Raw genomic sequence first — 25,041 nt, forward strand, 5'->3', positions numbered from 1 at the left:
ACACAAGACGAATTTGATAAGTTAGCTAGACAGCTAATAAAATATTCATCAGTCTTGCAACATCAAAATTTGATGTTGGAAAAATCAGTTCATTACTACATCTCCCGTTAAAACCTGACGCAGTTTTCAAAAAACAAAGAGCAAGTAAAGTACCAATTCATTTACACGATAAAGTAAATAGATTACTCGATATTTTAGAGCAATACAAAACTATCTCACCGGTATACGAAGAAGAACAACCAAAAGGTAACACCTTTATTAACCCTGTTATCATCCTAGCAAAAGGAGAATCATTAAAAATAGTTTTAGACGCTAGATATCTCAATTCACTAATAGACGAATCAAAATGCAATTGGCCTATTGAACCAATACAAGTTATTTTAACAAAAACAAACTGAAAATACTTTACAACCGCAGATATGAATAGTGCATACAATCAAATGCCACTAGATGAACAATCAGGACGTTTAACACAATTTGTTATTGGAAATCAACAATATGAATTCAACCGCCTATTCTATGGAATATCCATAGGGCCAGCAGCATTTTCAGCTTTTATGAGCAAAATTTTTAGACCACTAATACTTAAGAAAAACGCAATCACCTAATTAGACGATGTTTTTATGCAATCACAGACAAAAGAAGAAATGTTTACAGTTTTAGAACACTATCATAAAATACTTCAGAACGAAAATCTGAAGGCCGCCCCCGATAAATCACACTTCTTTTTAACACGAGTTAAATTTTTAGGACATAATATAGAAAGAAAGACAATCACTCCATTAAAATCACGCATTGATGCTATTCAAAAACGTCAACTACCAACAAACAAAAAGAAAATCCAAGAATTCCTTGGAATGTTAAATTTCTTAAGCAAATACGTTTATAAAATGCAATTATATTTAAGACCATTCTATAATATCCTCAGACAACAAAATAATTTTGAATGGAATACTGAACATCAAACACGATTTGAAGAAACTAAAAAACTTTCAACTGAACAAATTTCAAACACAATTCCAGATCCAAATCAACCATTCTATGCAATGTGCGATGCTTCAAATTTTGGCATCGGCGCAGCATTATTACAATCACACAATGGTACAAATAAAATGAACCTTATATCAGCAAATTCTCGATTATTCACTCAAGCAGAGCTACGACTGTCAACTTTAATGAGAGAATGTTTAGCTATAATTTATACACTTACAGAATATGAATTTCTGATACTTGGATCAAAACATCCAACAGTTCTATTCACAGATCATAAACCAATCATTTTTCTCTTTACACAGAAGTCAAATCCAAATCACCGAGTTTATAGATTTCAATTAATTCTAATGAAATTTCCAAACTTACATATAGTCTGGACAGCAGGAAAGAATCTTGCATTACCAGATACATTAAGTCGAAATACACCACCTGAATTACTTACACGAAAAACTACAGTTGAAATACCAAAAAACATAAAATTTTACCTTGCAAAAGACAAAACATCACCCCGACTAGAATGCAAATATGCAGAAAAAACTGAAATTGAACAATCACAGATAAATAACCTACAACACTTCCCACTTTACTTAGATTGCCAAGATAACCACTACGAAGTTGATCTACTTGGAACACCAACTTTCAAACCAATTCCATACTCACAATGGATAAAAAATAACACCCAACAAAAACGAGTAAAACAACACTCGCATAAAAAAGACCTTTTTCCGTTAATTGAAAAAGAAAACTTAACTGATAAAATAAATTTATCAGGACCACAAACAAATGATTCAAAATACACAATAAATCAAGTTTTTGACCTCCATGACCCACTTGACACAATTCCTTTATCTAAATTAGAAATTGAAAACATTTTTCTCCCTCCAACAGATAAAATTACAATTAATACCTTGAAACAATATCAAAATCTTGACCCAGTAATTAGACAACTAAAATCATGGCACAAATACAAAACTAAGCCCGTAAAGGCAGATACCACAATTTTAGGAAATAAAACACTCCTCCGATATTTTCGAAAATTTAATAATACAACAATTAATGAAAACACAGACCTTCTAGAATATCAATTAAATGAATCTACAGTTCCCTGTCTCCCTTTAAGTATGATTCTCATAGCTTTTAACATTTCACATACACAAAACATTAAAGGACACTCTGGATCAGAGAAAACATATTCAAATTTCATACAAAATTTTTATTTCCCAAATGCACCAATTTGGATAAAAGTACTATGCAATGATTGTATAGTATGTCAGCTAAATAAACCTTATCCAAATCAAAAACAAGGGGCACAAAAACAAGATTTTAAAGGACAAAGTTTATATTTTAACCATCGTACTTCATTCGATACAAAAGGACCAATTTCACCATCATCTGAAGGAAACTCCTACATTATGGTAACTGTTGACGCATTTACACATTATGTAGCACTTAACCCAGTACCACATTGTAACGCTTATTACGCTTACACAACACTTTATGAACACTGGATAGCCAAGTTCGGATTACCCGAAATTTTAGTTACAGACAACGGTACAGAATTCATAAATAATGAAATCATCACACTATGTCATTTATATAACATTAAGCACAAACCGCGTACATCTCATGCACCTTGGATAAACGGTTTAGTCGAAGGTATGAACCGTTCACTACAAGAATATCTTAGATGTATCATAAATGGAAATGATACAAGATACACCGAATGGTCAGTAGATGTAAAATTATTTCCCTTAGCATATAATTCACATATTACGACAACTCTAGGAATGTCACCATACGAAATGGTTTTTAATCAAAAGCCACGTAAACCAATTATGTTTACAGCAAACTCTCATAAAAATGCACAAGGTAAAGACTCAATTTGTTATAACCTACCTTTACACACACATGATGAAGATCATTTTCATCACCCACAAATCCTTAAATTAGCCTCCGGTACACACACCGAATGGATTTTAAATAGAGATAAAAAACACAATGAAATTTACCAAAAAGTAACAAAAAAGTTGTTACAAAGGCAAAACATTAACGAACAAATAAATTCACGCTTTACACCAGCCTCCGATTTAAAAATTGGAACATTTGTCTTAATACCTAATTTTAATACTCAAAAAGGAATTTCTAAAAAATTACAACCCCTTCGTAAAGGACCATACCAAATAACTGCCAAACCCACTGACGTAACATATAAAATCACCGATTCAGACCAAAAAGAAATTGTTCAACATAGAAACAATCTCTTACCTTATTACCAAAAAGAATACGCACTACGCGAACTAACTCAATTATATTCTTTCACAGGTTTAAAAGTTATTCAAAATCACCTACATACGGAAAATGGAATAAATGAACAAAATGACATTCACCTTGAAAAACAAAATAAAAACTCAACTACAACCAAAAACAATACAAAAAAACTAGATCAAAATATACCTCAAAAAGAAAGAAAAAATAGAAGAATGACAGAAAAAATTATACGCCAAGAACAAGTCGAGAAATCAGACCATAGAGAGTCATCACGACTTAGAAATCAACCACCCAAAAACTACAAAACATTCATTCCACAATCTAAAATATTAAAGAAAGTTGAATTTCAAAAACAGCTTTAATTTTAAAAATAATCTTTGCACCTCTGAAACATTTTGAACTTTCATTTTTCAAAAAAACATGCTGACAAACACGCAGCGAATCTAGTTCAAAATTAGCCAATAGGATTCATTCAATCCGTCACCTTCTATAACTCTAACACAAACCAATTAGACGAAAGATACTAAACTCCAGGCATATCTATAACTATAACTTTACAACCTCCAGGTCAAAAATAAGCAAACCACTCAAACTTGACAACTAAAATAAATACCACCATAATATTATAACCCTCCCTTATCTAATAACGCAAAGATCAACAATATTTTCCCAACTCAGACCTCAAAAATCCCCCAAACAAAAAGGTTAAATTAGCCTAAAAAAAAGTACGACCATATTAATTTAGCCTAAAGTACAAAAATCTCAAAAATACCCCAGATTACCTGACACATAAAAATAAAGTAAAAGAAGACCTCCCGAACACCATAAAATTCGCCCCCAACAACTTTTCACAAAACTCAACCCACTTGTCAAAAAACCAATAAATAATTCGACCACACTTGAAAATTGCCCCAAACAACAAAAAATATTCGATCAAGAAGCCATTAATTAAATGCTCTTCTCTCGATCAGCCAACATAATTTTCAACATTTTCATAAACTTTTTAACAATATTTAAATTTTTATTCATATTTCTTTTTGATACCTTTGAAGCTTTTGTAATAATCTTAATCATTTTTTGCAATATTTTTTTAAATTCTATTCCCTATTTGAAATATATCTCCAACTTTCCCAAGCCATTGACCATATTCACAGGTACGAAAACCCAAAATTTAATTAAATGATACCAACCATTTTTAGTAGAACAGATATTTTTTTACTATTTGTAATTTTTATAACATTTTTATCATACCTCATATTGACAATATGCAAATGTATAAAGAAGGCAGTTATAACATTCGCCTTAGCAACAATCCTTTTAATTCTTTTTCTAGAAGAATACTACAATAAACATAAATTTTTCACAAAAAAAAAGAAATCAATTAAAAAATCATCAAAAATTGCTAACCAACAATCACACAGTCAGTCTTCACCGACAACATCCCAAGAAAACCCGACACCACCTACAACTACCCAAAACCCCCAAACATCTACACGAATTTCTTTCCAAGATAACCCATATACTTTTGAAGAACGACACGCTCGCTTATCTGAACCACTAGAACCAGTTCAGCGACAGGCACCTCTAAGTGAACCAACATATAACTTGTACCCAACACTACCACAAGAATTAAGTAGAATACGAAATATTAGTCAAAACCAAAATACAGTTGAAATAAATAGACAAATTATACATCCACGACGAAATAGAAATTTTCAAACCCCCCGAGTTCATTTTGATATACCCCAATCCCCATCACCAAGTACTCCGGAAAACCCAATTAGCATATTACCGGAAACCCCTACACTTCTTTCACAACGTAGCACCTCAAGTCTACCCTCAGATTACTTAGGTTCAACACCAACATCTGAACAAATACGTGAAAATCCCTTTAACCCCCCAAACCAAACATCACGACTACCATATTGGACAACACAATCATTCACACAAGGTGAACCAAATTTAATAAATGACCCAATAGATATTTCTACAGATACAACAGCATCATCATCACTACCAGAAACATTATCACTACCATCAACACCATCAATAAGCCAGATTTCACCGACGCCTTTTCCTTTAAATTTCCCAAATAAACTCGACGCTAGATATCGAGAACAATCATCAACAAATATCCCTTTAAGATTAGACTGGAATACATTCACAGCACCCCCACCATTATTTGGACAACACCCAGAAAGTAACCGACTCCACAACTGGGCACTTAATAGATTACAATATAGACAAGATATCCACGAAGACATTCGTGACCATAACATCCAAATACTCCAACAAAATAGTCTACAATTAAAATTTAAAAATCACGGTTAAACTAAACAACATTGCTCAACATCTTTAACCATTAAACCCACCAAATATAACAGCTCAATCGCTACCACCACCATTTATAACAACTGAAGTAATATATAAATACGACAGATATACCAAAAAGACAATTGGCTACATAACATTTTATAACCCGTACTCAGGATTATCATACACATGTATATTCTAAAAATATTGATTTTTCTCCAACTCTTTTTTCTAATAATCTCCGATCAGAACATAAATCCTTCTCCCCGCACAGGACCCCAAGACTTATTAGTAACACATTACGATTGTGAAGAAAATGAACAAAAAACACTACACAAATATGCAATAAATCAAGTATCACAATGCGAAACGGAACCACAAGCTATAGAAACTACAAATGTTAGAGCGACACTATATTCAAAAGCCCGAGCAACAACAGTCATAAGATATAAACTTACAGCAACATTTTCCGAAAAGAAAGTACATTGTTCACAAGTCTCAAACGGAAAAAAAAAACCGACTTGACCACGAATCATTCTACCAAAGTAAAATAGAACGACTTTTGCATCTAAATCCCGATGATTGTAAAAACGAGCTACTCAGACTAAATATCACAAGAAATAAAAACACCGATAGAAAATTAGTATATTTTCAAGTCCTTGCCGATTCTGTACATCAAGCAGAACTTGAAAGATATCAAGGACATATAAAACTAGATGAAAAATACCCATACAACGGTGCACACGGAAGATTAACTTATGACATACACGATAAGCACTGAATACCACACATTGGTATAAATAATCCATCAAACTGCAAAGCAGACACAAAAAATAAAGGATATCAAGAAATAATGTTTTTCGATTGGAAAATACAACTCGAAAAAATACAACTCACACGAGATTTAGCTGATAACACAATGATCTATCAAGGAATTAGACTACCTTGTAAAAACGATCAAGGTTATTGTGACCCTACAACACGAACACAAGCAACAATTGTTTGGTTTCCCGAAGATACATGTACAACATTTCAAGTAGCAAAAATACACGCTCGAATGATAAAATTTCACGAAAAATATTTTTATACAATCAATTCCATATGAACAAGTAAATCCATCACGAAAACAAAGTACTGATTTTCGAAACATCCATAATATAGAAAATAAATTGACACGTTTTCAAATATATCAAGAAACAGAACTCGCATGCAAATACAGAAATCCACTTCACAAAACACAATATTCTGAAATATTAGTTGAATACGAAAAAAAGTTTCGACATGACCACTGGAAAAACAAAAATTGACCCTTATGCCACAGGTCATCCTCTAAACGAAGGAACATCATATATACCAGTTAATTTTCAAAAAAGTAATGGTCAACCTGGTGGACATCTAAAGCCACATGACACAAGAAGCACACGTTTACAAGAACTATCACTAATGAATAATTCCTATTTTGGTAATATCCACTATGATATTCACTTAGATATGAAATTAGACTACACAATTAGCCGAATTTTTCAGGAAATGTCACTCTCTGAATTAGAAACACTTCACCAACTATGCGAATTAGAACGGACACAAATCCTACAATCACATGCACTAGCAGTATTAAAAATACCCTACGCAGGATATTTACTATCAGGAAATAGATCAAATTTTTTAGACTACGAAGGAAACATTTTATGGTTTTATACTTGTACCAAAAAAGTATCACCACTATATGTTTTTGAAGATAAAAGATGCTATAAAAGAATCCCTATCTTTTATAAAAAATAAAGTACATTTTGTTGACACACTTTCAAGACGAACATATTTCTGGGATACCGCAGTCCCATGTGGATCAAAAAATAGCCACAATGTAGTACAATTGAACCCAGATGAAGATAAATATTATCTTCTTACCCCATACCCCACATTAATGCAATCACTCAAAAAATTTTCACCCGAAAGCATCAGAGCTATTGCTCGTAACCCAAATATTGATTTACAATCAATTGGAATATATTCAAAATCTGATATCCAACATCACATTAGAACACAACAATTCCAGGAATTATTAACACAAATGGACACTATACAAAGACAATCAATTGACCAAAACTTACGCAAACTTGCCGAAACAGCAGGATTTGCAGATATCTATACACAAGATTATAGCGGATATTTTAAAGATATTAAAGACTATATATATCTAAACGGTGAAAAATACAGACCACAAGATATTTCAGCTATTTCAGATATTTGAAGAAATTAAAAAACTTTCAACTGAACAAATTTCAAACACAATTCCAGATCCAAATCAAGCATTCTATGCAATGTGCGATGCTTCAAATTTTGGCATCGGCGCAGCATTATTACAATCACACAATGGTACAAATAAAATGAACCTTATATCAGCAAATTCTCGATTATTCACTCAAGCAGAGCTACGACTCTCAACTTTAATGAGAGAATGTACAGCTATAATTTATACACTTACAGAATATGAATTTCTGATACTTGGATCAAAACATCCAACAGTTCTATTCACAGATCATAAACCAATCATTTTTCTCTTTACACAGAAGTCAAATCCAAATCACCGAGTTTATAGATTTCAATTAATTCTAATGAAATTTCCAAACTTACATATAGTCTGGACAGCAGGAAAGAATCTTGCATTACCAGATACATTAAGTCGAAATACACCACCTGAATTACTTACACGAAAAACTACAGTTGAAATACCAAAAAACATAAAATTTTACCTTGCAAAAGACAAAACATCACCCCGACTAGAATGCAAATATGCAGAAAAAACTGAAATTGAACAATCACAGATAAATAACCTACAACACTTGCCACTTTACTTAGATTGCCAAGATAACCACTACGAAGTTGATCTACTTGAAACACCAACTTTCAAACCAATTCCATACTCACAATGGATAAAAAATAACACCCAACAAAAACGAGTAAAACAACACTCGCATAAAAAAGACCTTTTTCCGTTAATTGAAAAAGAAAACTTAACTGATAAAATAAATTTATCAGGACCACAAACAAATGATTCAAAATACACAATAAATCAAGTTTTTGACCTCCATGACCCACTTGACACAATTCCTTTATCTAAATTAGAAATTGAAAACATTTTTCTCCCTCCAACAGATAAAATTACAATTAATACCTTGAAACAATATCAAAATCTTGACCCAGTAATTAGACAACTAAAATCATGGCACAAATACAAAACTAAGCCCGTAAAGGCAGATACCACAATTTTAGGAAATAAAACACTCCTCCGATATTTTCGAAAATTTAATAATACAACAATTAATGAAAACACAGACCTTCTAGAATATCAATTAAATGAATCTACAGTTCCCTGTCTCCCTTTAAGTATGATTCTCATAGCTTTTAACATTTCACATACACAAAACATTAAAGGACACTCTGGATCAGAGAAAACATATTCAAATTTCATACAAAATTTTTATTTCCCAAATGCACCAATTTGGATAAAAGTACTATGCAATGATTGTATAGTATGTCAGCTAAATAAACCTTATCCAAATCAAAAACAAGGGGCACAAAAACAAGATTTTAAAGGACAAAGTTTATATTTTAACCATCGTACTTCATTCGATACAAAAGGACCAATTTCACCATCATCTGAAGGAAACTCCTACATTATGGTAACTGTTGACGCATTTACACATTATGTAGCACTTAACCCAGTACCACATTGTAACGCTTATTACGCTTACACAACACTTTATGAACACTGGATAGCCAAGTTCGGATTACCCGAAATTTTAGTTACAGACAACGGTACAGAATTCATAAATAATGAAATCATCACACTATGTCATTTATATAACATTAAGCACAAACCGCGTACATCTCATGCACCTTGGATAAACGGTTTAGTCGAAGGTATGAACCGTTCACTACAAGAATATTTTAGATGTATCATAAATGGAAATGATACAAGATACACCGAATGGTCAGTAGATGTAAAATTATTTCCCTTAGCATATAATTCACATATTACGACAACTCTAGGAATGTCACCATACGAAATGGTTTTTAATCAAAAGCCACTTAAACCAATTATGTTTACAGCAAACTCTCATAAAAATGCACAAGGTAAAGACTCAATTTGTTATAACCTACCTTTACACACACATGATGAAGATCATTTTCATCACCCACAAATCCTTAAATTAGCCTCCGGTACACACACCGAATGGATTTTAAATAAAGATAAAAAACACAATGAAATTTACCAAAAAGTAACAAAAAAGTTGTTACAAAGGCAAAACATTAACGAACAAATAAATTCACGCTTTACACCAGCCTCCGATTTAAAAATTGGAACATTTGTCTTAATACCTAATTTTAATACTCAAAAAGGAATTTCTAAAAAATTACAACCCCTTCGTAAAGGACCATACCAAATAACTGCCAAACCCACTGACGTAACATATAAAATCACCGATTCAGACCAAAAAGAAATTGTTCAACATAGAAACAATCTCTTACCTTATTACCAAAAAGAATACGCACTACGCGAACTAACTCAATTATATTCTTTCACAGGTTTAAAAGTTATTCAAAATCACCTACATACGGAAAATGGAATAAATGAACAAAATGACATTCACATTGAAAAACAAAATAAAAACTCAACTACAACCAAAAACAATACAAAAAAACTAGATCAAAATATACCTCAAAAAGAAAGAAAAAATAGAAGAATGACAGAAAAAATTATACGCCAAGAACAAGTCGAGAAATCAGACCATAGAGAGTCATCACGACTTAGAAATCAACCACCCAAAAACTACAAAACATTCATTCCACAATCTAAAATATTAAAGAAAGTTGAATTTCAAAAACAGCTTTAATTTTAAAAATAATCTTTGCACCTCTGAAACATTTTGAACTTTCATTTTTCAAAAAAAACATGCTGACAAACACGCAGCGAATCTAGTTCAAAATTAGCCAATAGGATTCATTCAATCCGTCACCTTCTATAACTCTAACACAAACCAATTAGACGAAAGATACTAAACTCCAGGCATATCTATAACTATAACTTTACAACCTCCAGGTCAAAAATAAGCAAACCACTCAAACTTGACAACTAAAATAAATACCACCATAATATTATAACCCTCCCTTATCTAATAACGCAAAGATCAACAATATTTTCCCAACTCAGACCTCAAAAATCCCCCAAACAAAAAGGTTAAATTAGCCTAAAAAAAAGTACGACCATATTAATTTAGCCTAAAGTACAAAAATCTCAAAAATACCCCAGATTACCTGACACATAAAAATAAAGTAAAAGAAGACCTCCCGAACACCATAAAATTCGCCCCCAACAACTTTTCACAAAACTCAACCCACTTGTCAAAAAACCAATAAATAATTCGACCACACTTGAAAATTGCCCCAAACAACAAAAAATATTCGATCAAGAAGCCATTAATTAAATGCTCTTCTCTCGATCAGCCAACATAATTTTCAACATTTTCATAAACTTTTTAACAATATTTAAATTTTTATTCATATTTCTTTTTGATACCTTTGAAGCTTTTGTAATAATCTTAATCATTTTTTGCAATATTTTTTTAAATTCTATTCCCTATTTGAAATATATCTCCAACTTTCCCAAGCCATTGACCATATTCACAGGTACGAACACCCAAAATTTAATTAAATGATACCAACCATTTTTAGTAGAACAGATATTTTTTTACTATTTGTAATTTTTATAACATTTTTATCATACCTCATATTGACAATATGCAAATGTATAAAGAAGGCAGTCATAACATTCGCCTTAGCAACAATCCTTTTAATTCTTTTTCTAGAAGAATACTACAATAAACATAAATTTTTCACAAAAAAAAAGAAATCAATTAAAAAATCATCAAAAATTGCTAACCAACAATCACACAGTCAGTCTTCACCGACAACATCCCAAGAAAACCCGACACCACCTACAACTACCCAAAACCCCCAAACATCTACACGAATTTCTTTCCAAGATAACCCATATACTTTTGAAGAACGACACGCTCGCTTATCTGAACCACTAGAACCAGTTCAGCGACAGGCACCTCTAAGTGAACCAACATATAACTTGTACCCAACACTACCACAAGAATTAAGTAGAATACGAAATATTAGTCAAAACCAAAATACAGTTGAAATAAATAGACAAATTATACATCCACGACGAAATAGAAATTTTCAAACCCCCCGAGTTCATTTTGATATACCCCAATCCCCATCACCAAGTACTCCGGAAAACCCAATTAGCATATTACCGGAAACCCCTACACTTCTTTCACAACGTAGCACCTCAAGTCTACCCTCAGATTACTTAGGTTCAACACCAACATCTGAACAAATACGTGAAAATCCCTTTAACCCCCCAAACCAAACATCACGACTACCATATTGGACAACACAATCATTCACACAAGGTGAACCAAATTTAATAAATGACCCAATAGATATTTCTACAGATACAACAGCATCATCATCACTACCAGAAACATTATCACTACCATCAACACCATCAATAAGCCAGATTTCACCGACGCCTTTTCCTTTAAATTTCCCAAATAAACTCGACGCTAGATATCGAGAACAATCATCAACAAATATCCCTTTAAGATTAGACTGGAATACATTCACAGCACCCCCACCATTATTTGGACAACACCCAGAAAGTAACCGACTCCACAACTGGGCACTTAATAGATTACAATATAGACAAGATATCCACGAAGACATTCGTGACCATAACATCCAAATACTCCAACAAAATAGTCTACAATTAAAATTTAAAAATCACGGTTAAACTAAACAACATTGCTCAACATCTTTAACCATTAAACCCACCAAATATAACAGCTCAATCGCTACCACCACCATTTATAACAACTGAAGTAATATATAAATACGACAGATATACCAAAAAGACAATTGGCTACATAACATTTTATAACCCGTACTCAGGATTATCATACACATGTATATTCTAAAAATATTGATTTTTCTCCAACTCTTTTTTCTAATAATCTCCGATCAGAACATAAATCCTTCTCCCCGCACAGGACCCCAAGACTTATTAGTAACACATTACGATTGTGAAGAAAATGAACAAAAAACACTACACAAATATGCAATAAATCAAGTATCACAATGCGAAACGGAACCACAAGCTATAGAAACTACAAATGTTAGAGCGACACTATATTCAAAAGCCCGAGCAACAACAGTCATAAGATATAAACTTACAGCAACATTTTCCGAAAAGAAAGTACATTGTTCACAAGTCTCAAACGGAAAAAAAAACCGACTTGACCACGAATCATTCTACCAAAGTAATATAGAACGACTTTTGCATCTAAATCCCGATGATTGTAAAAACGAGCTACTCAGACTAAATATCACAAGAAATAAAAACACCGATAGAAAATTAGTATATTTTCAAGTCCTTGCCGATTCTGTACATCAAGCAGAACTTGAAAGATATCAAGGACATATAAAACTAGATGAAAAATACCCATACAACGGTGCACACGGAAGATTAACTTATGACATACACGATAAGCACTGAATACCACACATTGGTATAAATAATCCATCAAACTGCAAAGCAGACACAAAAAATAAAGGATATCAAGAAATAATGTTTTTCGATTGGAAAATACAACTCGAAAAAATACAACTCACACGAGATTTAGCTGATAACACAATGATCTATCAAGGAATTAGACTACCTTGTAAAAACGATCAAGGTTATTGTGACCCTACAACACGAACACAAGCAACAATTGTTTGGTTTCCCGAAGATACATGTACAACATTTCAAGTAGCAAAAATACACGCTCGAATGATAAAATTTCACGAAAAATATTTTTATACAATCAATTCCATATGAACAAGTAAATCCATCACGAAAACAAAGTACTGATTTTCGAAACATCCATAATATAGAAAATAAATTGACACGTTTTCAAATATATCAAGAAACAGAACTCGCATGCAAATACAGAAATCCACTTCACAAAACACAATATTCTGAAATATTAGTTGAATACGAAAAAAAGTTTCGACATGACCACTGGAAAAACAAAAATTGACCCTTATGCCACAGGTCATCCTCTAAACGAAGGAACATCATATATACCAGCTAATTTTCAAAAAAGTAATGGTCAACCTGGTGGACATCTAAAGCCACATGATACAAGAAGCACACGTTTACAAGAACTATCACTATGGAATAATTCCTATTTTGGTAATATCCACTATGATATTCACTTAGATATGAAATTAGACTACAGAATTAGCCGAATTTTTCAGGAAATGTCACTCTCTGAATTAGAAACACTTCACCAACTATGCGAATTAGAACGGACACAAATCCTACAATCACATGCACTAGCATTATTAAAAATACCCTACGCAGGATATTTACTATCAGGAAATAGATCAAATTTTTTAGACTACGAAGGAAACATTTTATGGTTTTATACTTGTACCAAAAAAGTATCACCACTATATGTTTTTGAAGATAAAAGATGCTATAAAAGAATCCCTATCTTTTATAAAAAATAAAGTACATTTTGTTGACACACTTTCAAGACGAACATATTTCTGGGATACCGCAGTCCCATGTGGATCAAAAAATAGCCACAATGTAGTACAATTGAACCCAGATGAAGATAAATATTATCTTCTTACCCCATACCCCACATTAATGCAATCACTCAAAAAATTTTCACCCGAAAGCATCAGAGCTATTGCTCGTAACCCAAATATTGATTTACAATCAATTGGAATATATTCAAAATCTGATATCCAACATCACATTAGAACACAACAATTCCAGGAATTATTAACACAAATGGACACTATACAAAGACAATCAATTGACCAAAACTTACGCAAACTTGCCGAAACAGCAGGATTTGCAGATATCTAAACACAAGATTATAGCGGATATTTTAAAGATATTAAAGACTTTATATATCTAAACGGTGAAAAATACAGACCACAAGATATTTCAGCTATAAATATTTTTAGCTTTGTTACACTAAAAAATGAAATTCTCGATTTTCTAGGATGGCCCTATTACATCTTAGAAAAATTAACTATTTTTTGTACGCAATGTTTAACTTTATAGGATTTCTTTTTTCACTTTTAAAAGGAATCTATAATACATGCGCTATACACACACAAGTAAATAGACAAGCAAGTGTAGCATTCATACTATTTACAGGATTTTTTGGAATTTTTTCATCATCAATAAACAAAATTCTTCTAGACGCACAAATAAAAGAATATAACACAAAAATAGCGACAAGACAGAACACGTACGACGAAGAACATAATAATATAGAAGTAACGCCTACAGCACCACAGTTGCCATCCCTACCACATAACCATCCATTATCCTTAGTCCCACGAAATTTCCGAAATTTAGCAATAACACATAATCCAAATTTTAGACCAAACATATCGCAAAGTCCCATACAACATATAATGACACATCATTCACAAGATGAAAATACATATGAACAAATTATTGAACAACCCCATACCACCGCTTTTCAGTCTCAAAATAATAATTTTTTTAGCCCGCGATGAGCCGACAACTTGGATCCCTACACCGCTCAAATTCCCATCCAACTAACCTCAACACTCCAATTACAATAATTCCACTTTTTACTTTCCCGCCACCCGATTTCCCAACTAGTAATATAACATCAAGCATGAATTCAGACACTAATTCAGATATTTCAGTTTTATACTCCATTTCACAACTCAATAACCCTAATATATAAAACTCCTGATGAATTTGCAGACTCCGAACCATCTCCATCCAATAATTTTCAAACCAACTCCTCAGTTTTTTCAAAACCCCCTTTTCAACCAATCCCACCAAATAACCCACTCCCGTCCATTTCTACCCCCTCTTATGCTTCACAAGTAAACCCAACCTACTCTTCATTTCATTCAGACCGATCATCCATTTCTCCAGATATTCCCCAAATCTCCCAAGAACTCGATAATTTTATCACCCTACAACAACAACTATTACACCCTAACACCCTCACTATAAATCAGATTTCTTCCACAATAGAATCCTCAAACCCACCTACCCCTACACCCTCTTCAGCTTATACTGCATCATTAGCACAATCATCCACATCCACCGAATCATCAAATAGCACTAATAGAGCTTATCGCCTTTTTAAAAGAAAATTCCCAAACCATCCATTCCCAACCAAACCAGAAACAGCCCGTGAATATATTAATCATCCACATCACACCAACACGAAAGATTTCCTAGCAATCACCCTACCTTCATTTCCACAGTATACTTTAAACACCCCTCACGACACTAACGACACACGTAGTTTTGTAGATGAACATGTTTTAATGCCTACACTTCATTGGACATCATGTTATCATTTTACTAATCCCCTTTGCCTGCCACTATCTAATACACATAACGATATAGAAAGGAATAAAGAAATGCTATATCGACTCACCACACCACTAACACATAGACAATTTACTTATATAGGATATAAAAAATCACTAAAAACATTCACTGCACCCCGAGCTAACGAATTTACACTAGAATATTACGACCATAATATCATCCGAACTAATCAAGACCAATTTTTAGATGACGACCGCTTCGCTAACCCACAACTAACAGAAAAATTTTTCGTCAAAACACCATATGTATTCACACTCAATATATTTGATCGAAAATATGATCACATCATTTTTGAAGCACTAACTGACATGCAAGCTTACGAAAGTTTTAAAGAAAAAATTCAATTATTTTCACTAACCTTCCACTTCCTTGCACCACATGAACGCGATTTGCACTGCTCACACGACATTATGTTACGCACTGAACAAACCCACACATATACATATTATCGCTTCATACAAAATCGTTTTGATCTACACACTCCATCAAGACAACCACACCACCGTTTTCAGTTTCTTAATTCGAAGTACACTTCGCCATTTTTTCTAAATTTCACATATTGCATCAAAGATACTAACCTCCACGGCATCCTCCGCAATTATGGCCCAATAACACAAATGTATATATTTTGTCCCATCACGAAGACCTTTAATGCTGAAGAATCCAGACCCTTCCTTATCCCACATGAATTTATCCAACCTATAGAAATCCCTATATTAGAATTCATCCACAATACTAAATACAATCACAAAATATATAATCTCATTCAAATCACAACTTATGAGTTTGCAGTTGGCACCGAAGAACTAAAAACTATTAAAGCACTTCAATTGCTTTGGCCACTGCTTCAAACTAAAAACGTCATTCGCATACTAGCAAAATTACTAACAAATTCCGACATGATACACGGCATCTTCCCCCACGGTTTTTTCCCCGACGACTAACAGGTAAGTATAATTTATACATATTCTTCACTAATAAATTGAAATTAACACTAACCATTCCTTACTCATGTTTCATTTAGATTTTTAGTCTTCATCCCACGATCATCTGCAAAAAAACAGAAAAGAAAAATAAAAAATAAAACTTGTTAAAATTCTTCTAAACTTTATTAATATTTTGCACTAGATAAATATAATAAAATTCTGCCAATGTAGTAAATTAATTTATAAATTGTTTCTCCAAAAGCAGTAAATTTCATAATGATGAAAATTTATAGCTTAACTTTCCCCCAAAACTAGCAGTAAAATTAAAATTCTATGTAGTAAATTGATAAAATGAAAAAGCAGTACTAACCTTTTGATATTTTCATTCACTCGCACAGGAATTCTATCCAAACTCGCACAGCTCGCCCACGAAGAATTGTTTAAATAATGAATTTCAGTTTCAAGTTTTCACACTCAACAACTCTAACACACGATAACAAGTTTCAAACTTTCCTTTAACGCGGTTGGAAAGGAATTATATACTAAAACAAACTAACCAACGCAGCTTGCTAAACACCACAAACCATAAAATAACAGCATGACTAAGAAAAGAAAACCAACGGTACCCAAACCGGATTAACCCAGTTTAAAACTGGATAATTTATTCTTTTGAAGACTATTATAAAGTCTAAGAAAGAAATAATAAAACACAAAAAAGTTGAAAGACAAACCCATAACAAAAACAATTTGATTTTTGAAAAGAAGGACACAATCAACGGAACATTAGAAAGACCACCATAAACCCAACATAAAACGTTATCACATAACAGGACCTCTCACAGAAACCGCACGAAATCATACTCCCACTCCTGGTCTAACCCACCAGAGAGAACGTCCTGAGCATGCTCTATAGCCGGCCTAACCCACCGCGCTACATCCACGCTTTGTGACCACACTTCTATTTTTAATAAGAGGTACTCAAGGGTGAGTAACTCTTCAAAATAACCGAACTAAAACAAAAAGCTTTTGTGAAAACAACTAACCAAAATCATAATTAAAACACTGAACTAATAAGAATTTTTATAAAATGTAAATCATACCTTGCAGTATATAGTTCAGCATACAACAACAAAGACGGACATCCAAAGACAAAATGATCCCACTACACTCGAAAAAGAATGGCCAACCACAACCAATATGCCGTCCACAATCACAACTCAAAGGATTTAGAGTACGACTTGACTTCGCAGAAAAGGACTTCATTGAATTAGACCAATGACCACCTCGATGTTCAAGTATACGTACAGATCCGAGTTACAAGGCATCCCCTCCACGCACAATCTCCACGCCATTCCCAGATGAGGTCGAACACAAAACAAGTTCTCTACATAAAACAGAAAAACCCGTCATAGCAAACCATTCTGAAATCAGATTGATTTCGTTGGGAAACACCGTCGTTGTCACAAGAAGACACAACGATTGATGTCCCTATCTCCAGCATCCTGGAACTTCTCTAACAAGAGAAACCGGACAAGAATACGATGTTTGCCAAATACCAACGTCCATCATCCATCCTTTGAATTGAAGAAAGATAATTCTAAAAAACTCCGTAAAACCCGGATGGGTGGAACCTGATCTAAACTATATTTTATGATTGGATAAATTAGATATTTTACCACTGTAAAGTATTTAATATTAACCAATCATGATCCATCTAACTAACAACCCACTTATTTGTAAGTGCTGAAATTACTTGTAATTTCAGCACCAGAGAGATTTGAATTTAACTTAGAAATTAGTTGCCTCTCCAAGAGAACTTCAGCAGCCGCAACAAACCAGTATACCCTAGATCTATTGAGCCTAGCAGAGACTAGTTAAACACCCTGAGACTAGAAAGTATAAGAGTAAGATTAGGATCGGTATTAGACTAAGAAGTTGCACGAATCTATCCGGCCGAAAATAAGATAGCGTGACGAGCAGACGGTGTACCCTATCCGAAATTACTCTATGAGTTAACCACAAAGGATCTAACTCATCTTGCTGTTCGATAGTGCAATTTTCCTTCCTTTCAACAAAGGAATTGAAATGATTTTAAAACATTCAAGCCGCAAAAAATATAACTAAAGCTACAATTTTACTAAAATTTAAGATAAAAAAATCATCACGACTTGTATAAGAGTTTGCTCAACGTTCACCGGCACGTAAAAAGAGATTGTCTTCTTGTAAACTACATTCGAAAAGCTTCATCGTCCAAAATTTATGCAAACTGCGAGCAGCAGTTCACAAAAACTCCAAATCATGTAAATACTTTGCGAAATTCTAAAAAATATTTGAAATTTTTTTATCCATAATGAGTTACAAAGGAGCTCTGGACTTTTCTAAAAAAAAATAAATTATTGACTATTGCGTGCTAAAAAATCTGATTACTTGCACAAAATGTCTTAGTAAGTATTTTCTAAATATGTGCTAAAGACTAGCAGAAACTATAAAGCAGTGAAATAACAAAAACAGCAAAAATTGGCATGCTTTTATGTTCTCGTACGGGTTTTGCATCAAAGTTAAATTTTTTAAAAACCATGAATGAATATTTTTTGTTATAGTTAGATGCAATTCAAGGTAGCACAAATTTTTGCACTAATCACGAAAAATTTTAAATGATAAAATCTGGAATGTTAATCCAAAGCTTCAATGTCAATTCGCTGATACTAGTTGAAAATCTAAACACATCTAAATGGCATCTAGATGATCAAAAGAAATCTAAGCGGGTTGTCGAGAAAATCAAGCGGGGTTTGTTTCTTCCAATAAACTGTACAAGAAAGTCAGACATTGGTAATTTAATGTTTTGTCCAAAAATGTTTTGTTCCTGTTTAATCCGGGAAAATGTTTGTCTGAAAAAGCTTACAATCGGGAAAGGGCTCAATTTGAGCACAAAATCAAAGCCAACGAAACTCGGTCGATTATGGTAGAGTTTGGCTCGCAGCTTGGTCGAGACATTTTCAAATTGTTTAAAGTTTTTTTTCGGTGCTTAGATAGAGAGGAAGTAACCGAATGTCAAGTTGTTGTCGTTTTTGCTGTACAATTTGTTTTGCACCGCCAAAAAGTTCGAAGTTTTGTTCAAAACTAAGGAAAAATTTCAATCTCAGTTTGGATCATTAGTTCAAAAAGTATCCCGAAATTCGAGGCTTCGAAATTAAGCCAAATGGGTTTATTGTTTTTTTCAAAGAGCATAGGGGGCGAGTTACACTGCGCTCAAACTCACTCTAATTGAAACCAGTCAATCATTTGGACGCAAATATTTACTACCTGACCAAGTTGCACCTAACATTTTCTAAATTCAGTTGCAAATACGTAAGTTTTTCCGATGACATGAGTACCCGAATCGCATTGTGGCGTATCGGTAGTGATGGTGCCAAGTAATCAAATGATTGCGGGCTTAAGCTGCACATGAGTTGCATTTTAAAAGGTGATCTCTAATAAGATAGCCATAACTAGTTAACCTTAAATAATGAACCTCCGGGTTAGGTCTCTGGTTGGTTCACTAAACAAGAGTATTCTTCCAAGCACCTAAAATTATTGTAAATTTATTGGCACCTACAACTCTCGAGGGAAATCGGGTATGTTTTGACTCTGAGTTGAGTACGCTCTTTTTCTTTTGCGCAACAACCCCCCCCCCCCCCCCCCGCTAATCTGCAAGTTTTTACGGGTAAAAGTTTTGTTCACATTTTTTGATCGTTATGAAAATTGACATACGGAATAATTAGGCTATGACAAACATATTTGGTCTTCATGATTAACCTTGTAAAACGACTCGTTACACCATAAGAATGATGCTTGTGTGTGGTGGGGCTGGGTGGGGGGTGGTTTGGGAGAAAAAAGAGTTGGACGAAGAAGTGGATGAACTAAATCAGCTTGATCTCAGCTATTTATTTCACAAACTGTTTGACAATGCCTAGTGGGTTTGTCAGGACAAGCGTGATTCCCCTTATACAAAAATTCTTGTTCAATACAAAAACATAATGGCATGCACCCGTAGACACCTTCCACAGCTTCACGGTACTTTTCATGGGTCTTTTCCAGGTGCGGATTTATGGGGGGGGGGGGGGGGGGGGACGTTTTTTCTTCAGGGATTCGACCCCCTGCCGATCCAAAGGGTTACCTCTTTGAACTATTTTGAGATATTCATTTCTGGTTACAGACCCTAAAACTTTTCTAAAGGCGCCCGCGCACCAAAAAAACGCGATTTTTTGGTCAAAATTTTTCAAAAAGTGCCTAGCAACGCCTTTTTTGGCCTTTTTTTTCGAAATTTTGCCTGTGGCGTAGAAATCCCCCTCTCCTCGAGAAAATTTTAGATCCGCCCCTGGTCTTTTCTGTTATACGGCCCAAAACTGATCTTTTGTTATTTTGAACAATGCATCTTAATTCTCGAATCTAATTATTTAAATTTATAAACAATTATTAACAGCTCAACGAACAATTTGGCAACTTTGAACCGTATAACTGGAAAAACGCCTTTTCTTGCCGTTGATCTACTTAACATTTATCCACCCCCCCCCCCCCCCCCTTCAAGAAAGGGGGGCAATTGATAATTAGGTTAAGTTAAATGAATTTTCAACCAATCAGAATGCAGCAAAAATCGAATTTTACATAGAAAGCTCTAGTGGTAATTTACTGATTTATTTAAAGGGGTGGTAATTTTTTATTAGAAACCATAGAGAGGGCGATTGTTTAGTAGATCCCTTGCCGTCTATGATAATACAACAATACAGTGAGAGACATCATACCGGTGGACACATCCCACAACATGACAGTTCTGTCCCCCGAGGCAGTGATGACGTCAGTGTCGTCTATGAATCTGCAGCAGGACACGAAGGCAGTGTGCTCGCTGAACTCCTGCGAAGTGTACACGTTGTCTTTTCTAGCATGCAGAGCATAGACTGTACATACATTGTCCATTCCTAAAACAAAATTATCAAAAATGGTACAAAAAAATTTGAAACCATTTATACATCTTAACAAGGATAGCCGGTTAGTGTGCAAGTAGCACAAATTGTTCCGATCACATTCGTAGAAAAAAATTACAAAAAAAAAAACGTTTTTGATGAAAATAACCCAATTTGATAAAAAATGGATCAAAAAGAAAAAATTTTATTTCGCTGAAAAATCTAAATATTAAATTCCATTTTAGAAACTAGAAATTGATCACGCTTTGCAGGACCTGTACAATTTTAAGAGTGTTCCTGAAAAAAAACGATAAAAAAACATCGCGGTCTACATAAGAGTCTGAACTACGTTCATCGACTCTTAAACAAACAACACATTAGAAAAAAAAATTCACAAAAAAAATCAATTAAAAAAAATTCGGAAGCTTTCATTGCCAAGAAAGCTCTAAGTCAAGCTTCCAAACCGAGCTTACGTTTTTTTAAAGCTAAGTGATAAATTTTCATATATAGCTATTGTTACTCGGTCACTTTACTCGTTCGGAGATAAATTATAACTCAAATGCTTCAAACCGGTGTTTTTTGACGCTGGGTCATTTTTTGATACTTTTTATATCTCGTTCGAACCACGGCTGAAAGGGTTTTAATATGGTCATCACTCAATCCATTCCGATTATTATTTGTGGTACCTGGTTTTGCGTGGAAAACAAAAAAAACTAAAACCTACCCGAATACAAAGTTGCTTCTCATTTTCAATGATCGGAATTACGGCAATTGATGTGACTAATGTTGCATCAGCTTCTCAGCCAGTCATCAAGATTTGTTTTGTCCTTGCGACCCAGGTCGAGGTCTGCGATTTATGTTTTTCTTACCTACAAGTCTTATAAAAAGTTCTAAGACAGAGAAATTTTTTGCGGAATGGTCAACCCGGTTTATCTTAAGTGTCGGGTACCCCGTGTATATAATTGGTTTGAGGCCAGATGCTTTGAAACGAAACGAGGGTCAATTTTCAGCGTAAAAAGTATCAACTTACCTCCGCTGGCGACGAATCTGGCGCTTTTCTGTGAGAAGCAGCAGGACATGATCCAGTTGCTCTTAAGGGGGATGGAGTGGACTCTGTGGTCCGAGTAGGTGTCCCACACCATCAACTTCCCATCCCTCCCCGCACTCACCAGGTGTTTCGAGTCCTTGGCCCACCCACAGCTCAATACCTTCACCAAATGGCCTAAAGCAGAATACGAGTTGTTAGTATTTCAGAGAAGATTATACGCTCATTACTCGGTGCTGTAGAAGATCATCAAACATGCTGATCATGTTGAATGCATATTGACCCTCTGATCAACTTGACCATTTTTCTGCTCGTCTTTTCTCAAGTTTTCCTATTTTCATGCTAAAACTGCTATAACTTTCAAAATATTGAAAATAGATAGCCGATTTAACCACTGGATTTGAAACAGTCTTTTCTATCGTTTCAACTTCATTACAAGGCCAAACTAATGCGAAATCCGCTTACAATTCATAAAGTTCACTAAAAGTCTCAAAAAAAGTCTCAATTCACCAAAAGTAGCATCTCTAAAAGTCTCAAAATGCTGCCAGAGAACTCACAGCCAAACGTGAGTAGAAACAAAACAAAATACCTTGAGATTTTGTTTTTGTTTTGAGATTTTCTGGATGTCGTTTCAGAACACGTATGTCATAAGAAGCAATTGTATTCCTGTCATATTAACTATAGTGAATCATTTTCCATAAAATTAAGCAGTTTTGTTCAACTTTTGAACGTATGAAGCGTAGAAATGACTCGAACGCAATCGAAATGGTTTGATGACTTATGGCAAAAATGCGCAGAAGAGGATTAAAACACTTCAGAACTGGATCAATCTACTATTTGCATCTATTTTACAGGTTTGCACGCACGGATTCGACTAAAATTTCATTTCTACCCATTATTCGACTCTATTCGGCCCTCGACTCGGTTCGATTTATGACTCAAATCTTTTGGACCAATGATTCGACCCCGTTCAACTGTTGAGTCGACTCTGTTCGACCCATGTTTCCATCCTGTTTGACCCATGATTTGTACACGTGTTCGGCTCGTGATTCGACCCTGTAAGACCCATGATTCGAGTCTCTTCCAATCATGATTAGACCCTGTTTGACTCAAGATTTGAACGAGTTGAACCCATTGTTCGACCCTGTTCTTCTGATGATTTGTACGTATTCGACCAAAGAATCAATCCTGTTTGACATATGACTCAACCCTGTTCGACCCGCATCCAACTTTAGGTTTAAGTAATCGATTATAACGGATTAATAAGTTGGTTTTTTGAAAAAGATAATTGATTATAAATACGACAAATAGTCGTTTATATATTTCATTATCGAATATAATTGTGATATTTCCCAAGAGATTAGAATAGAATCCATTGTAACTGATTATATTCAGACAGAAAAACTCTTTAAGTCAATTGTAATCGATTATAATTTCTTGCGTTGACAAAACTTTGTCACACCAAAAGTATATTTCAGTTATATTATGAACTGTTAATTTTCTGTCAATAACCAATTCTCTAAAAAGTGGGATGTTATATAACACTTTGGTTAATCTGAGCACAATATTTTACCATACTAAAATAATGTGCTGATATTTTGTCGCTTTAAAAATTTAAATCGTGCATCAAGAAGCATTTTCAATTGAGAAGAAGTATAAAAAAAGGAATTCAGGTACAAGGTGGGGGTCAAAATGGGCAAATAAAATTTTTTTGTGCAAAACAATTAAATTCGAAACTAGAATAAAAACAATCGATTATAATTGATAATAATTGTTTGAAAAAATTTGGATTTGTTATTGATTATGATCAATTGAAATGTATTATAATTCTTTGTTTTATTTTCAAAATATAGATTTTAATCGATTAATAATTGATTATGATAGATGATTTCTCAATTTTATTAAGACTGGTACTAAAATCTTTTTATGATACATTATTAACGCTTGAAACTGGATGTGGGTATAACTCGAGCGTCAATAACCCATGATTCGACTCTGTTTCGCCCATGTTTTTGCTCTGTTTGACCCATT

The 25,041-nt window shown here is 33.8% G+C and overlaps 2 protein-coding genes across 2 annotated transcripts in view; one reads left to right on the forward strand and one right to left on the reverse strand.

The window, feature by feature from the left end:
- Positions 1 to 25,041, forward strand: part of LOC134841365 (ubiquitin conjugation factor E4 B-like) — a 478,213-nt gene that overhangs the window by 47,164 nt on the left and 406,008 nt on the right. The window lies entirely within an intron of this gene.
- Positions 1 to 25,041, reverse strand: part of LOC134841589 (guanine nucleotide-binding protein subunit beta-like) — a 38,573-nt gene that overhangs the window by 11,870 nt on the left and 1,662 nt on the right. The window contains exons 3-4 of the mRNA XM_063857620.1: positions 22,996 to 23,187; positions 21,807 to 21,980 (exon numbers count right to left, since the gene is read on the reverse strand). Of these exons, the coding sequence (XP_063713690.1) occupies positions 21,807 to 21,980; positions 22,996 to 23,187 (366 nt within the window). The remainder of the gene's footprint in view (positions 1 to 21,806; positions 21,981 to 22,995; positions 23,188 to 25,041) is intronic.

The sequence above is a fragment of the Symsagittifera roscoffensis genome, chromosome 3 (genome assembly GCF_963678635.1).
Source record: "Symsagittifera roscoffensis chromosome 3, txSymRosc1.1, whole genome shotgun sequence".
NCBI lineage: Eukaryota > Metazoa > Xenacoelomorpha > Acoela > Convolutidae > Symsagittifera > Symsagittifera roscoffensis.